The following is a 16,815-nucleotide window of genomic DNA, read 5'->3' as shown; positions in this document are numbered from 1 at the left end:
TGTCAAGGTATAAAAGTGAGGGCAAAAGATCTGATTTACCCATCACTTCATGCAGTCAAATGCACTTTCCACATCCAGCAGTGTCAGAGGCTGTGCCTCTCTGTTTCTTCCCTGCAGTTCTTCTCTCTAGCCAATTTCTTTGTGCAAGTGCATGGCATCTAAATGGCCTTGACCATGATAAGAGACACTTAGAGAAGCTGGGCAAAAACCTTAACAAGGAAATTACTAGTTAAAAAACCCCTAACAACTTGTTAATTCTGGTATTACAATGTGTGCTTAAATAATACTCCAGGGCTCTTAACTTAAAGAAAATTGAAAGAAGGTCCTGCTCAGCCCACCAAAAATTTTTGACTCACCCGTCCCCTTGTTTTTCTTGCAAGACAAGAAGACATCTTGGTTTAACAGACAACATAGATGGGCACAGATGGCACAGAACACACCTATCATCACATGAATGAAGATCTTCAGGTTAATCCAGAGCAGCCTAAATTACACAGGAAGGTTAGATTATGGAAATAAACACTCAGTTTAGAGTCCCATTCCTCACCATCTTGGCTTTTGTGATAAGTACAAGTGATGTAGCACTGGTTTCCCCAACAGCTTTGCTAATGAGCTGCAGTGCTTGCACTGCCAAGGAAGGACAGAACAGACATTAAATGCACTATACACAGCTGACAGCAGCCAGAAGCTGGTGACAAGGTGGGCGCAGTCTGGTGTCCCTCTTCTCAGCATAAATCTTGGAGCATTTCTTCATTCCTTCATGCTCCTGAACATAAAGATCCCCTACATATCACACAATTTAAAATTATTACTTAGAATCTCAGAATGGCTTGGGTTGGAAGGGACACAAAGAGCATATAGTTCCAGCTCTGCTGCCATGGGCAGGGACACCTTTCACTAGACCACATTGCTCAGAGCCCCATCCATGCCGGCCTTGAACACCTTCAGGGGTGGGGCATCCACAGCTTCTCTGGGCAATTTGTTCCAGGTTTCTTACCTAGCAACACTCAGCTTTGCTCCCTTTGAGATGTGTGCCATCTCATTGTACGTGCAAATAAAGTTAAGCCTGATTAACATGTAACATTGAATCAACTAAAGAAAAAATATCAAATTTTTGTCAAGCACTGAAGCAGGCTGCTCAGTGAAGTGGCTGAGTCACCATCCCTGAGCCAGGCAAGCAGAAGGATCTAGCAAGGAGAATGAATTTCTTATTCTAAAAATAATGAAAACAGTGTGTTTGGTTTGAGGTTCATATTGAGTGTTATCCTACACCTTTCACTGCCCTTATTCAGGAAGGCCACCAGAATTAACTTCAAGTATTAGTGACCTTAAGCTGAGAATTCATTCCACAGCCATAATGAATTGGAAAAAAAAATGCCAAACACTGAAGATCATGCTTTGGGTTGGACGGGATCTTTAAAGGTCATCCAGTGCAATCCCTCCTGCAATGAGCAGGGACATCTTGAACTAGATCAGGTTGCTGAGAGCTCTGTCCAACCTGACCTTGAATGTTTCCATGGATGAGGATCTGTCTGTCCCCCAGCATGTATTGGCACCTGGGGTTGTCCCAATCCAGGTGCAACATCTTTCACTTGGTCTTGTTAAATCTTGGGATATTCCCATGGGACTACTTCTCAAGCTTGTCCATGTCCCTCTGGATGGCATCACATCCTTCAGGTGTGTCAGCTGCACCACTCAGCTTGGTGACATCTGCAAATTTGCTGAGGGTGCACTCGATTCCTTTGTCTATGTCATTAAGAAGACGTTAAATAACAGTGGTCCCAACATGGACCTCTGAGGGACTCCACTTGTCACCAATGTCCATTGAGCCATTGACCATTACCCTGTGGATGTGACCATCCAACCAATTCCTTAGCCACAGAACAGTTCATCCACCAAATCCATCTCTCTCCAATTCAGAAAAGGTTGTTGTTGAGGATCCTGTCAGAGACTTTACAATAGTCCTGATAAATGACATCAGTAGCCCTTCCCTTGTCCACCATGTACTCATTCCATCATAGAAGGCCACTGGGTGGATGAGGTAGGACTTGCCCTTGGCAAAGCTGTGCTGGCTGTTTCAAATCACCTCCCTGTTCTCCATGTGCCTTAGCAGAGCTTCTAGGACAATCTGCTCCATGATTTTCCCAGGCACAGAGGTGAGGCTGAGTTTCCAGGATCCTCCTTTCTACCCTTTTTAAAGATGGATACTGTATTTCCCTTTTCCCAGTCACCTGGAATTTCACATGACTTTTCAAGTATCACAGGGTCTGGCTTGGCAACTTCATCAGCCAATTCCATCAGGACTCTGGGATGCATCTCCTGGGATCCCATGAACTCATGCACAATCAGATTCCTCATGTGATCACAAACCTGATCTTGCTAACAGTGCATGAGCGAACTAGAGCATGAGTAGGAACCAGAGAGCATGCTGCTCTCCAGTTCCTGTCTTGTGGTCCACTCACTCGAGAGGTGTAGGAGGAAAAGCTGTCAGTGAAGACTGAGGCAGAAATGCTGCCAAGTACCTCAGCCTTCTCTTCAGCTGCTGTTACCAGTGTGTCAGCCTTGCTTTGACCTTCCTTTTCTGGATGAAATATCTACAGGGGCCCTTCTTGTTCTGCGCATCCCTTACAAACCTGGGCTCCAGCTTTGCCTCAGCCTTCCTCACCTCATCCCTATACAGCCAGATTGGATACCCCTGTACTCTTTCCAGGACACCTGCCATTGCTTCCACTGCCCATGAATTTCCTTCTTGCCATTCAGTTTAACCAGCATGCCCCAGCTCAACCAAGCCACTCTCTTGTCTTCTTTGCCCAATTTCTTGCTCCTGGGAAACTCAGTCTCTTCCACTCTGTGGAAGGTTTCACTAAAGATCTACCAGGTCTGTACTGCTTCCTTGTCCCTGAGGGCACTTTCACAGAGGGTCTATTTACTAATTCCTTGAAGCACTGAAAGTTGGCTTTCCTGAAGTTTGCTTTCCTAAAGTTGAGGGACCTAACTCCACTGCTGATTTGACCCATATCTCTCAGGACTGCAAACTTCACCAGCCTATAATCACTGCAGCTGAGGCTGCCTCCTATACTGACATCCCAAAATAACCTGCTTGTGTGGGTGACCACCAGGTCTAATATCTCATCTCCTCTGGTAGGGCTTGCTATTACATGGGTCAGGAAGTTATCCTGCACACATTCCAGGAGTCTCCTGGATTGCCTACAGCCATCATGCTACTTTTCCAGCAGATTTCAGAGCAGTTCAAGTCTCCCTGCAGGACAATAGCCTGTGAGCACAATGCCTCCTGTAGCTGGAGCAAGAAGGCTTCATCAGTAGGCTCCCCTTGATCCAGGGCCTGTAGGCACCAACACAAGTTTCTCTTGCTGCCTTGGTCTCTGGTTCTTGTCCCAGGCTCTTGACCTGCTCATGTCTGTTCTTAAGAAACAACTCTCCACACTCACTCCAGCTCTTGGTGTAGAGGACAGCTCCACCACCTCTCCTTTCTCCCTGTCCCTTCTAAGCAGCCTGTAGCCATCGACAGTCACACTCCAGTCATGGGATTCATCCCACCAAGTTCAGTAGTGGCAGCTAGGACATAGATTTCCAGCAGCACAGTGGCTTCCAACTCCTGTCTGTTTCCCATGTTGCCTGCCTTGGTGTAAAGGCACCTCAGCTGAACTGTCAACTGTGTCATCTTCCTAGAGAAACATTCCTTCATTTCTGTGAGATATTTCACTGGTGTTTCCCTGTAAGGGATGTCAGCTGAGAACAAATTCACCTTGCAGTTGTTTATACTTCAGCAGACTATGCCAAGACCATGCTGTAGACATTTAGCTGGCTGCTGACAGATGTCTCCAGCAAAAAGAATGAGGAGAATCTGCTGTAGAAGAATGACTCTGCCATTTTTCATCAGTCATTCACCAGGTCACCCAGGCTCTCCAGCAAATCCTGCAGCAGCTCCAAGACCATGAATGTTTTAATCAAAGATTCGAGGCACACACTGAAAATATGAGATAATATCTGAATTCCTGTAGTGGAAAAAACAATGTTCCTTTTCCAGTTTTTGGTTGGTTGGATGGATTTTTTCCATTTCCTTATTAAAATGCAACAATCTCTTTGTGTTTTTGATTAGTGATATGGTTTTGGAGGTACATAGTTGTCTCTGTCTTCATGAAGATCTCTTTCCTAGGTGCTACTGAGTTAGAGACTATGTATTATGTGGTACTTGTCAGCACTGAATTTCATTTATCATATTATCACCTCTCATAACATGCCAGAGATCCTTCTGGAACTTTGCAGCTTATTTTTCTTTTCACTGTCTTGAATAATTCTGCATTGTCATCACATTATTTCCACTACATTTCAGGAATACACTCAGCAGCACTGGTTCTTCTGGGTCACTGAAAACCTGACCATTTATGGTCTCTTTCCTGTTAAATTATTAAAACAAAATATAAACTCCTTAATCCAACAAAACTCAATTTCTGTAAGGATCTTTAGTGAGTGACCTATGAAAAGCTTGTGGAAAACCATGTACGCTGTAAACTGGAGGACCATTCATGACATGCTTGCAGACACTGCCAAAGAACACACAAAACCTTCTTTGTTTTATCCTCTTTGTTTCTAAACCTCTTGTTTATCACCAGCTCTGCTGTTCCTCTCAGTTTAACCAGCACTGTCAGACTTGCCCCACTGTAACCTACATGTGTCCAAGACTCCCTTAGAAATATCACTGACATTTGTACAATTTCCTGTGCTTGGCTATCAAGCCTACTTTTAGATGCAGGCACCACACATTGGCCTGGAGCTGGAAATACCACTGTGGAGTTCTGAGTAATTACCATCTGGTCCTGTTCATCTGTGGTTATTGATTTAATTGACAAGAATATAATTTAACTTTTCAGGTTTAACTCTGCTGCCCTTCGGCACAAATCTGGCAGGCTTCTTGCTCCTGATGGGTATAATGGCTGTAATATTTTCATTCCTGTTTATCACAGCCTTTTAAAGTTTTGATAAATTTACCTCATTTTTATGATATAATTGGTACTATTAACAGCAGACAAACTTTTAAATTTGTTTTAAAATTGAAACACTGTAATCTATAATCCAATAATAGGAATATAGCTTTTCTCTGCCTGTACATGGAAGAGAATGCTACTGCTGAGTTCAGTGACACAGTCAGGAAAAAACTCTTCCCAGCTTTCCTGATAGTTTAACAGCACTAAATGGGAAAAAGATCCACACTACCAATTAGGTTTCACATTACCAGACCTAACGCCCCCAAACCTACAAAATTCACATTAAAATCAATACATTCTAACAATATTTGAAGTTTGCTTTACTTCATCACATTTAGCAGCATGCTGCATTTTGTCTTCCACCAATGGTGTAGATGGCAAAATTCCCATGAGTATTTAGAGAAACAGAAAAGCCAACCAAATAATTCAGAGCTTTGTGGAATTGGATGTTGAATTGCTAACTGAAAAATGCCCTTTTACATGTAGAACTGAGGTGCTGTATTGCCCTCAGCCTGCCCATTCACAGAAGTCTGGAGAAATGGTAATTCCATGGGGCTACCCCTCCAGACAACACCATTTTCAATGTTAAGCAAGAAATACTTGGAGATTGAGTGTGGAAAAATAAGTATTTATAGAAAGTCTATAACAAAATTATGTCAACAAAAGCTACATCTCAGAGCATCAGTGCTGATTCCTCCACGAGTTATAAACAAGAAATTGAGCCATGCTTCATGATTCATAAATAAACAGTAATAGTGTCTCTACAGTTTCCACCCTTGCTACAAGAGATGCATTACAGAGTAAGCCAATTCCTTTGATTTCATTTAACAAATAAACTGTTTATGTCCAGCATCAGTCCCATTCCAAAGCTTAGGACAGAGCTCTGACAGCAGCACCAGTCTGAGTTGAATTCACCCCTGGTGACAAACACAATAAAGATGACAGCAGGAATGTGCCTGCTAAAAGGACCTCATTTTAAAAAAATCCATGGCAGTCATTCTAACAGCAGCCTATTTTCATTTCCAATAGCAGCTACTCACCTGCCTCAGGACCACTCATTTGCACTACTTGTAAAATCTGTCAGGTCAGTGGAATGCAAAGTTTACAATATCAACTTAATACAGTTAATATCTTAATACTAGTTCCCAAGTATAAATTAAGAAGTATCTTTTAACTATCACATTTCAGAGGAAAGAAGCTGGTGAGCATTTTAACGTGGAGACAAGTGTTTCCTATCCTTGGTGTCACTCCTAGAGACATGCAGCAGCCCACACATGGAGCAGCTGCTGTGACAAAAAAGGTTCATTTTTTTCACTTTGCCACTCTTCAGGAGAGCATTACCGAAATTCAGAAGCTTTTCACCCCAAAATGAAAATGCCTATAAATTGAGTTTAAAACCCACATTTCCTCTGCCTCTCCCACTTATTTCACCAGCCTTTACCCATTCATTAATTAGCCAGGGGTTATTTTCTAGCTTTATGACTTTCAAAGTAGCTTTAAAATTTTTCTGTTTTCCAATGGAATTGAATTTCTTTTGGCAGTATATTTGCAAAGAAGGAGAAGGGAGGGCAAAAGAGCAGCAAAGGAATAAATTCTCCAATCCTTGAAATGTGTAAGGAATATACATCTGGTTCGTCTTCAATACCTATGACATCCATCTGTTTTAAAATAATCAGCAGGATTTTCATTATTTTAATTTGTTTTCCATCCTCTTTCAGTCCATACAATATTTCCTATGGTTATGTCCTGCAATGAAGATGATGAGAAAGTTGTTTTTTCCTCAGGACTGACACTTCCCCACACTGTCTGTGACCCATAGCAGGGAGGGTACCCAGAGCTTCCCCAGCCAGATGCTAAGCAGGGCAAGGAAGACCTGACCTTTTCCTGGTAGTGGGAGCTTCATGAACTTTTCCCTGTGCTTGGGCTGCTGCCAAGTTGCCACACTCATTATTTATGTGCTCGTTTGCCCACAGTAAGTTGCTGGCTTGGTTCAGCTCCACTGACGTAAGGCAAACACAGGGAACAGTGTCGTCTGCAAAAACAGAACGAGAGTCTGGAGGAGCCAAGGAAGATTTGTATGCTTGGGGCTTCAAAGTCTAAGAGGGTTTTTGATTTTGTACTGCACATGTGGAAGACTTAAGTGTAACATGGTAAGTGTAAGTTCTTCGAGTGCTGCCTGGTAACGTTACTCTAAATAACCTGCAACCCGACTGGCTGGAGGGGAAAGTTATTCTTTTCAGGTGCACGCCTGTATAAAATACCTCTGGAGTGTGCATCTACCCACAGGAAACCTCCCACGCCTTCTGTCACATCAGGTACCCACACAGCTGCCCAGCTAACCTCCTCTGACGTGCCTTTGTGTTCCCTGCTAACTAACAACAGGAACACCTTTGTGTGAATTCTTGTATTTCAGGTCAGCTTTGTGAGCCAACAGAATCCAGCTCTCTGCTCTGTGTGGAGTGACGGTCACTGCGGTATTTGGGTGTGTTTACCTTGTAGCTTCAAACATGACATAGATTTACTACAGCGATATTCCTAAGGCTGACATCTCCTTTATTTCCTAGCATTTGTATTGTTGGTGTTTATTTTTTTAAATTTAGTGCATGGTAACATGAGAAAATTGCATGAGCTCCAAGAAACAGATGTTAATGTATGGTACAAGTATGGTTAAACTTGATCTTGAAAAGAACAGACTGCACTTGCAAAGAACAGACTGCACATGTGAGCAAATGAAACTGGCTTTTGCACAAGTATTTCAGCTAACACAGACTACACTGAGCAATTCTGTGCTGAGATGAAACACATTTCAGCAGAGTTGTGTTTACAGCTGAAGACTCAGTGACACAGCACTGCTCAATAACCTATTTTTTGGCCACGTAACTGGATATTAAAAGCTCTTTCTAAGGAATTGATTTCAGCAGTTTAAGAGGCACAAAGTTTATTATTATAGGGAATAAACTTTTACCTTAAGGTTTATCATCATCTTACAATTTGCCCCTAAGTGTTACCTTGTTAATCAAATAGAGAGAGTTTTGTGAATTATTCATTCTTCCTTCCTTATGTTCTGAAGAAATCTAATGTGATTTAATTTTGTTTTGTTCACAACAGCTTAAGACTATTCATGAAGTCAATATTGGCTTAAAAACTCGGAAAGAATTTAGATAATTATTTCCCAAAAAGACTAATTTGGAAAAAACCCTGGCTGCTAACATTCAGAAAGTGCCAACATTTTCTAAGGGAACAGATTTTGCTTGCAAAATTATCAAACCAAAATTCTTTTAGAGATATATAATTTTTAGTAAAGTATGGATCAGAAAAATGTCAAAACAGTGAGAAATATTACTTTTTGTAATTCTGTGAGCACAGCAGCAACTTGAACTAATACACATAGAGAATGCAATAATGCAAACACCACCTATTTGCAAACAGCCTCTCAATATTCACTTGTGCCTCTAGCCTTCAGGAAGAGTTTGTCATTTGAAATGACAAATAAAGCTGTGCATCATTAAGGCCAAAATACTAATATACTTGAATTCTTGAATTTACAAGACTAAAACTGTCCCATAGTTTGCAGCTAAAAAAAGACTACTTTTAACTCCTATGAAATATGTCATTGAATAATTATAGCAAGAGAATGAACATGCGGATATATACGTATATACACAGTCATATTTCTGTGTATAGCAAAAGCTACACCACTACGAGGTATTAGTATAACATCCAGAAGCTCCAGCCAAAAACCAGAGCCCAGTGTGTCAGGGGACATACAAACAGTGAGTGCAGAGTGTTTATCCCCCCAAATCACCACCTAGGAGCTCAGGCAACTTATGGACTTAAGGACCACACCAGCAGCAGGGTAACCACTGGTGTGGATTTTAGGCCTCCTGATCATTTTAATGAATTTAGTAAAACCAGCAGACTCCCATTTTAGAGGAACTCAAAGGACAAGTGAGGGAAAGCATAACAATTTTTATTTTGAAAATGTAACATAACATGTCTAATAGAGTTAGAGCTCAGTCTGAATGAGTGATAAATAGGGTATAGATATATATCAGGATCAGAGATACAAATTTATTTGCTGCAGGTACTTAATAGCTGATCAACAAATTTGTATTTCACTGCCACCCACAGCCAACTGAAATTTTGGCCTGTAAGAGCTTCCTTAAGCAAGGAAAAAAATACAGGGGGATCACTTTCCACCCAAACGGACAAATTAACAGTTTATTCATTCAACAAGCCTTGTGGTTTTATACATAGTAGAATACTGGACAAGGTAAAGTTTTCTCCTGCATGTTTAGTTTCAGGATTGGTTTTTATCTGAAATAGCACCAATCATGCTTCAAGAACCATACAAAAAAAAAAAAAAAAAAAAAAAAAAATCAAAACAAACACTCACCCCAAAACTCCCAAATATGAGAATGCAGTGCTCTGCAGGTTTCAACATAAAATGTTCAGAAGACTGTGTCTTCCAACTAATGTTTTCTGGCTGTAGCCATTTCCAGTTCTGACAGATTCTTCTCTTCTCATTATGTACCTTCCCAATTGCACAAGTCTGAAAATATTTTTCATAGACATTTCCTAAAACATTAAAACATGAGCAGATTTTATTCTAGCTTAAGACATGAAAAGGAGACATTGCTCAAATCCAGAAGCCTATTTTTGAGTAAATGAAAAAAACCATTGCTGTTGGAAGCAGGCACATTGTAACATGTGGAATGTGAACATCATGTCAGGGAATGCAGTGACTGCATCATTAATTTCAGTCTCTTACCTACCTTCTTCATACCTTAAATCACACACCATGGGGGAAAGACAGATCTTGTTACTAGCCAGATGGAGGTTCCTCTGAAGAAAAAACAAACAAACAAACAAACAAATACACAGAAATCGATTTAAAGCACTTTAAAACACTCTTTTCTGTTGCAGTACAAAATCACAGCCAAGACAGAGCAAATGCAGTGTTAGAGGTATTAGAACAGAAATCCTGTCCTTGTGAATAAACAGAGCAGCAATAAGGTATATATCAGGTATCAGTAGAATTGCAATGGTGTCAATATCATGTGCAAATTAAATCACTCACATAAGTCAGCAGTCACACTGCTCCTTAAAAAATACCTGCAGGCATTGCTAAACATCTTGGCCACTGCGAGATTTGCCCCTTCCAGTGAGGATATGTAAAACAGCCTCCTGTAGTATGATGCAACTCAAATGATACAACACTTTGTCTGCAGTGCCTGTGGCTGGAGAGAGCATATATGCAATCTCAAAAATGAACAGAGTGGATAAATGTTTTTATCATGGATAAAAACACAGCTCACTCCAGCCATCATGTTGTGTGGGAAAGGTGAACATGTACAGCCTCTGGCTCTGGCCAGAGTTATAAACCTTTTGCTCTTTACATATAGATGTGTTGTGTATATATTTATAGCTATATCTATTATATATCTATCTATATATCTATAATCTACATCTATATATTTTCACACACTTACAGATGTATGCATATACATACATGCTTCACTGAAGAAAATGCTAGTCAAGCAAGGAAATTCATTGACCTATGTCTCTCCAAACAAATCTATATTAATTTCTATTCCTGCTTTTATTGGTGCCAGCTGGTATCAATCAGTTCCTTCTAAGATTGGGTGCTGCCCTGTACCCTGGGGATGCACACAGAGAGTTATCCAAAAAGCCTTATGGATTCAATCTTCTCACTGCAATGATTTTCTGACTGCCCCATGCATAATCTGCAGTTGACTGCATTTCAGTAATTGGGTTAGCTGTTCAGCAGGAAAAGACAGGGAAGAGATGGCAACTCTGTGCAAGGAGACAAAATCAAGACCACTGACTGCAGCAAATTAAATAGTTTTATCTCTGGAATCGTAAGTCCCAAGTTTTTTGAAAATAGTAAATTAGACAGACAAGAAGTCACAGATATTAAGACAGTTATCTTCCTCAGCTATTGCTTCAACTTATAAGAGTAGCTCAGCTGACCAGGAGTATCAATTCAGTGACATAATTCTAAGCTTATGCATAAATGATTATAAAATAAACACAATGATAAAAATGATAAATGAGAGAAAATAAAAATTCTGACAGCATTACTACATTCCCAGAAATAATTCATACAGGCAGTGGAGTGGATATATCCCATCTCATCTTGTTCCTTCAGTTTCATCACTGAAAAAAACTCCAAAAGGCCACCAAAGGCTACCTTAACTACTCACTGTCTTTTTCCAGTCGTATTTCATATGAAGAGAGTGCCTGCAAGATTTTATAACATTATTTTTCCCCTTCTGTTTCAGCTCTTTTGCCATGATCTCTGCACAACAGCCACCATTCCCCAATAAAATTCAAAGAACAATGGACTGCCAGTCCGAGGAAGAAACCTGTGAAGACCAGTATGACCCTGAAAACTGCACTTGCAGCTCTGAGCATGCAGAATCTGACACAGGTTTAGTCCAATTTAAATACTGCAATTGCTATGGCATGCTAGCATATCATACTTTGATTTTGTCAGTCTTCAAATAGTAGATGTCATCATGCAACTTTTCCTTTGATATCCCATTTCCCCCATTGTTTGTTTATGTTTGAATATATTATCAGATTAAATATACAAGAAATACCCCTCTATCTCCATAATTAAGAAATATATTTAAAAAGGTCTCTGGATTTTATTTAGATATCTAAAGATTATTTCTCAATTACAATCTCTCACAAAAGAGATATGGCTATAATATAACCATTGATTGGGCTGGCACTGTTGAAGCCGTGTTACTACAGATTTCAACAGGCTAAACTGCTCCAACAGCTACAAAGGATTCCAGGCAGGCATCAGTTAAAATCCCTGTAGGCCTGAGCAAATTTCTCCCTTGCAGCTGATTCTACATATATCCTTGCAACAGAAGTTCAGTCATTCAGAATAGTGTCCTTGTTTTCAGTGAGATCAGATGGAACAGCCTCAGCACAGATCTGAAAAACATCAGCCATGAGCCTCCTTGCTATGATGAGACACCCTTAGGACAACTGTAGCACTGATTTGCTGAACTACATTGTGTATGCTAACATAAAAAGCATCTTACAACCCTCCTTCTGTGGAAGGATGCTTAAAAAACCACCTTAAAAAACAACTAAGAGTCAGGTTTTCTTCAATGTAGGATTTAAATCCTAAGTCCTTATATAAAAAGCAACTTGCTGTTATAGAGCTGCTGACCTTACAAATGAAATCTACAGCACAAACACCAAAATACAAGCTAACTTGGTCCTGAAAGTCTTCTAGAAATTATTAGCAGAGTTTTATATTTGAATTGGTAGCTTTTCCTAAAAGGCTCATTTCTATCTCTAAACTGCTCATGTGAATACCTAGAATGGCAGGAAATGACCATTGTTCCCTTCACTCCCCACCAGCCACCTGTCTGGTTTTGGACAACACTGGTCTTCACTGAAGGGGTGGTCAGGCATTGGAACAGGCTGCTCAGGGAAGTGGTAGAATCATCACCCAGAGAAATCCTCAAAATATGTGTAGATGTAGCATTTGGAGATGTTTTAGCCATGAACATGCTGGGTTGATTAATGGCTGGATTTAATGATCTTCCCCAACCTTAATGATTCTATGATTCAAGACCAATGTCCTCAGAGCTTTCCTAGCCCATGTGCCCACATACTGTTTTTGTAAAATACTTTTTACCCTTTAACAAGTTGCACATACACCATGAAATTTCAACTTTTCTCTCACAGGCTCACCAGTAACTCTTAAAATCCTGCAGAACTGGGTTCCTAGAGTTTCACACTACTTTGATAAAGAGCACTATACATATGCTGGTCACCAGATTGTTATTCAGGAATCCATAGAACACTTTGGAGCCGTGGTATGGCCAGGGGTAAGTACACGAGACCACATGCAGAAAGCTCATGTGACACAAGAGCAAACCAGGACAGCAGCACACCAATATTAAGGAAGCTTTCTTAGATGACACTTCTGACAATGGAAGTTTCCCTAGGCAGAATGAAGTCCTTCAGCAGAAAGCTCTGCCTTAGGGTAATTTGCCAGTTCATGCCAAAAGGACTATGGCACCAAATCATTTGTACATGGGATGTAGGGACTGAAAAAAAAATCAGTAAGGGAACTCAGGAAGAAACAGCTTACTTCAGGCTTCCAATCAGTCACTGCTGAGAAGTAAATAATCAGCAACACAAAAAGAAGGCTGAAAAACAAAACTGCAAGAGATTAAATAAATAAAGTACATTAAAATGACTAAATATCCTTCTTTTAAAGAAAAGGCTGGAAGAGTTTCATTACAGTATGGAAAATCATACTTGTAAGCACTTCTCCAGTCTCTGCTTCTCCTACTCTTAAAAACAGAGTTTCACACATACTAAGAAAACTGCCTTTGTGTGAAGAGTCAACTGACAAAGACAATAAAATCAGGATTTTAAAATTTTTCAGATCCACATTTATTTAAAAAGCTCACAAGAAAATGGCAGACAATTTCAAAACAATAGAGAGAGCATATGGGCGGGTGAAACAGGATCTTATTCTGAAATGTCAGATCATCAATTTGCACATTAATCAAGTGTCAGAATGCAGATGGTAAAACTCTCCAAGAAAATTGAGAGGTTGCACAAATTGGACCAGTGATTCATTAGCTGTCAGCTTTCCCAGAGCAGGTAGACAGTGTTGCATAATGAAAAGCACAAGAGTTAAAACAGTAACACAATCCTAAAGAAGAGAAGCAAAAAGGGGAAGACAGTTTCTTTGGCATCAGTTTATGTTGTTAATAAACAGCCCACTTATATTCTACTGACAAAATCTTTACAAAGGCCTGATAATATTTTCATACAGTGCTGTTTTGTTTTTTTCAAAGCTTATACTATTATCAATAAACAAGTGTCAAGTTTGTAAATAACTGATTTTCAGTATTTTCTTTGCTAAAAAAATTGAGACAAAAAAAAATTCAAAAATCTCTGCTGAAGCCTAAATTTACTTTATGATAGCGGTAGTATAGCATAACATTGATGATAATAAACCAGAACATTACTCCTACATATTGTTAAAACTCTGTTGTTATGACTGTATGGTTCACATCCTAACACTGACTATCCTTGTGGGTCCCTTTCAACTCAGCTCATTCTGTGATTCTGTCTTGAGCTGTCAAAGAGGACTCATGTAGAAGTGTGTAGGAAATCAGTATCACATAAAACTAAAAATAAACTGCTTTAGGTTTTTTCATATAAAAAAACAGGATACATCACAATTCTTCCCATCTTACATTTTTTTTTGTTATACCCTTCAGTGTTTCTCATTATACTAAAAAAACACAACACCCTTGTATAAAAACATCTAATGAATTTTTGTGCAACTTAGCTGTTACCCTCTTACAGATATGTGTTAACCATTTCAGGCACTGGCTTTATCTCAGTATCTGGAATCAAATCAAGAACAATTCAACCTCAAAGACAAAAAAGTTTTGGAAATTGGTGCTGGAACAGGTTTGCTTTCTATTGTGGCTTGTATCTTAGGTTAGTAATTTTTTATTTCCTTTTGAATTTCTAGTAAACGATGATCTAGCTCTGCCATTGTCACTTTAAGGCAATGAAACAACAGTTGAAGTAAACTTTGTCACTGTTCAGGTTTTTTTTGTTGCCGCTGTTTTTTTAAATGAAAAACAATGTAAAATACTATTTTGTTAACTAAATGACCCTAGTTTTGGGGGAGGGGGAGGCTGGACCAGTTACAGATAAAACTTTATACATGTTCAACTACATACCTATGAATTTTGCCCTGTCTCAAGTGAGAGAGGAAACAGCCCCAAGTTTTACAGGGGAGCTCAGATTTGGTATTAGGATTTTTTTTTATTTTACAGAAAGGGTGTTTAGGTAGTCTTGGAATAAGCTGGCCAGGGAGGTGGTGGAGTCACTGACTCTGGAAGCATCCAAGAGGTGTCTGGATGTGGGACTTGGGGATATGGTTTAGGGTCAATTATGGTAGTGCTGGGTTCATGGTTGGACAGATGATCTTGAAGGTCTCTTCAAACCTTAGTGATTCTGTGACTTGAAACAAACTCATGTTTTCTTTAGGAGCTCATGTTACAGCTACTGATTTGCCTGAAGTTCTTGAAAATCTCTCATATAATATTTCGAGAAATACACAGAACTTGAATATGCACAAGCCTGAAGTGAGAAAACTGGTGTGGGGAGAAGGCCTCAACGAAGACTTTCCTGTATCAACATACCATTATGATTTCGTACTGGCAACTGATGTTGTGTACCATCATGGAGCTCTAGACCCCCTGCTAGCAACAATGGTGTACTTTTGTAAGCCAGGAACAGTATTGCTATGGGCAAATAAATTCAGATTCAGTACAGACTACGAATTTTTGGAAAAAGTTTGCAATATATTTAACACAACCATTCTAGCAGAATTTCCAGACTCTAATGTCAAACTGCTTAAAGCCACAGTAAGAAAGAATTAAAACTATTACTGATTTTGATTTAGTGGCAGCACCTCACAGATTGGAATGCTTTCCAAGATTATGTTACACTGTTACACCTTCTGAGCATTTATGGTTGTAAAGTGGCATCTAAGTTTTGCATTGCAAGTATAAAAAAAACCAGCAAAAGATATAGCAGTTTATCTCTGGTTGATAAATATGACCTGTTCAAACTGACCAACTCCCGCTCCATTGAAGGAACAATGTTAGTAAGAAGGCTTTATCAAAAAGCATTGATCTTCTGGGCTGCACTGAACCTCTGCTGTTTGTAAGCTGCTTTCTTTCAGCAAGTTTTATTTAGGTACTCATCCAGAAACCAATGCAATTTTTAGCTTCAGTATTTTTATTAATTATAAAAATCTTTTAAAGTATCAGAGTGAACATGGTGGTATTTTGATCTCCAAGTTTGCACATTTATTCTGCTGTGTTATTAATAAACATCTATGTATAGCTTTACAATATCTGATCAATATGTAACTGTCTGGCACTTTTATACATGGATCAGCCTGTCCTGATACACAGCTTCACCAAGATTTCTGAGTTTGCCTGAAATCACTCCAAAATGATGAGTTTTGAAAATTTACAAGAGTACCTATGCATCAGCAATTCCAAGAAACAATGTAACCATTTGAGAGGTTGAATTTTTCTTAAAAACATTAAATGTAAACTCTTGCAAACAATACAGGTGTCCATTATTTTCATCTAATAAGTAAGATTTTAGCTACTCTTGAAGTAGCTTTAAGGCCTTCATACAATTGAAATTAAGATCAAACATGTTAAAATTCAGTGTACCATAAAAAATACAGAACTTTTACAGGTTCGCAGTTTAAAGTAACAATTCAGAACATAACATGCATGCAGTAATTCTTTCCAAACTAATTCCAAATCCTTGATGTTGGCAGTTCTGGCACATCCATTGCCAGCAATGGGATGCACAATAAGGAAACTCCCTGATGACAGGAGTTAGGTTAACAGGTATTAAGCCATACCCAGGTGCCTTTACTGATAAATACACACAATTTAATAATCAGCATTCAGTAACGAAAACATGCGCTCAAACAAAAAGTCAAACTTCTCTTTTCCTATCCTGTCCCATATAAAATCATTTTAATTTTACAATTGCTGATTCTCTAGAATACACAGTAATCAGGTGGATACATGACAGGAAGCCAGTTTGCAGTGAAAGTTGCACAATGAGTCCATCCAAGCAACTTCATTAGCTGAAGGAAAAAAAAGCACACATTAAAAAAGTTAGTCTTACTCTTTTTAACATCTAAATCTAAACAAACACTGCACTGATATGAACACTTTACTAAAAA

At 39.3% G+C, this 16,815-nt stretch overlaps 2 protein-coding genes across 3 annotated transcripts in view; one reads left to right on the top strand and one right to left on the bottom strand.

Annotated features, from left to right (window-relative positions):
• The first annotated feature begins 6,982 nt into the window (after window positions 1-6,982).
• On the top strand, window positions 6,983-15,478 carry LOC110470569 (methyltransferase 21C, AARS1 lysine). Its single transcript, XM_077790884.1, is given in 9 exon segments — window positions 6,983-7,113; window positions 7,115-7,156; window positions 7,247-7,321; window positions 7,420-7,480; window positions 7,607-7,667; window positions 11,264-11,460; window positions 12,744-12,886; window positions 14,408-14,525; window positions 15,084-15,478. Coding segments are annotated over 9 exon segments (1,122 nt in total). The 5' UTR covers window positions 6,983-7,083.
• The window catches only part of TPP2 (tripeptidyl peptidase 2), a 52,821-nt gene continuing 49,436 nt past the window's right edge, over window positions 13,431-16,815 (bottom strand). For both annotated transcript variants that reach the window (XM_021530234.3, XM_021530235.3), the window contains one exon: window positions 13,431-16,716. In XM_021530234.3, the coding sequence (XP_021385909.2) occupies window positions 16,627-16,716 (90 nt within the window). In that variant the 3' untranslated portion in view covers window positions 13,431-16,626. The remainder of the gene's footprint in view (window positions 16,717-16,815) is intronic.

The sequence above is a fragment of the Lonchura striata genome, chromosome 2 (assembly GCF_046129695.1).
Source record: "Lonchura striata isolate bLonStr1 chromosome 2, bLonStr1.mat, whole genome shotgun sequence".
NCBI lineage: Eukaryota > Metazoa > Chordata > Aves > Passeriformes > Estrildidae > Lonchura > Lonchura striata.
The sequence above is the reverse complement of the archived record's forward strand: the minus strand, read 5'-3'. Positions and strand labels throughout refer to the sequence as shown.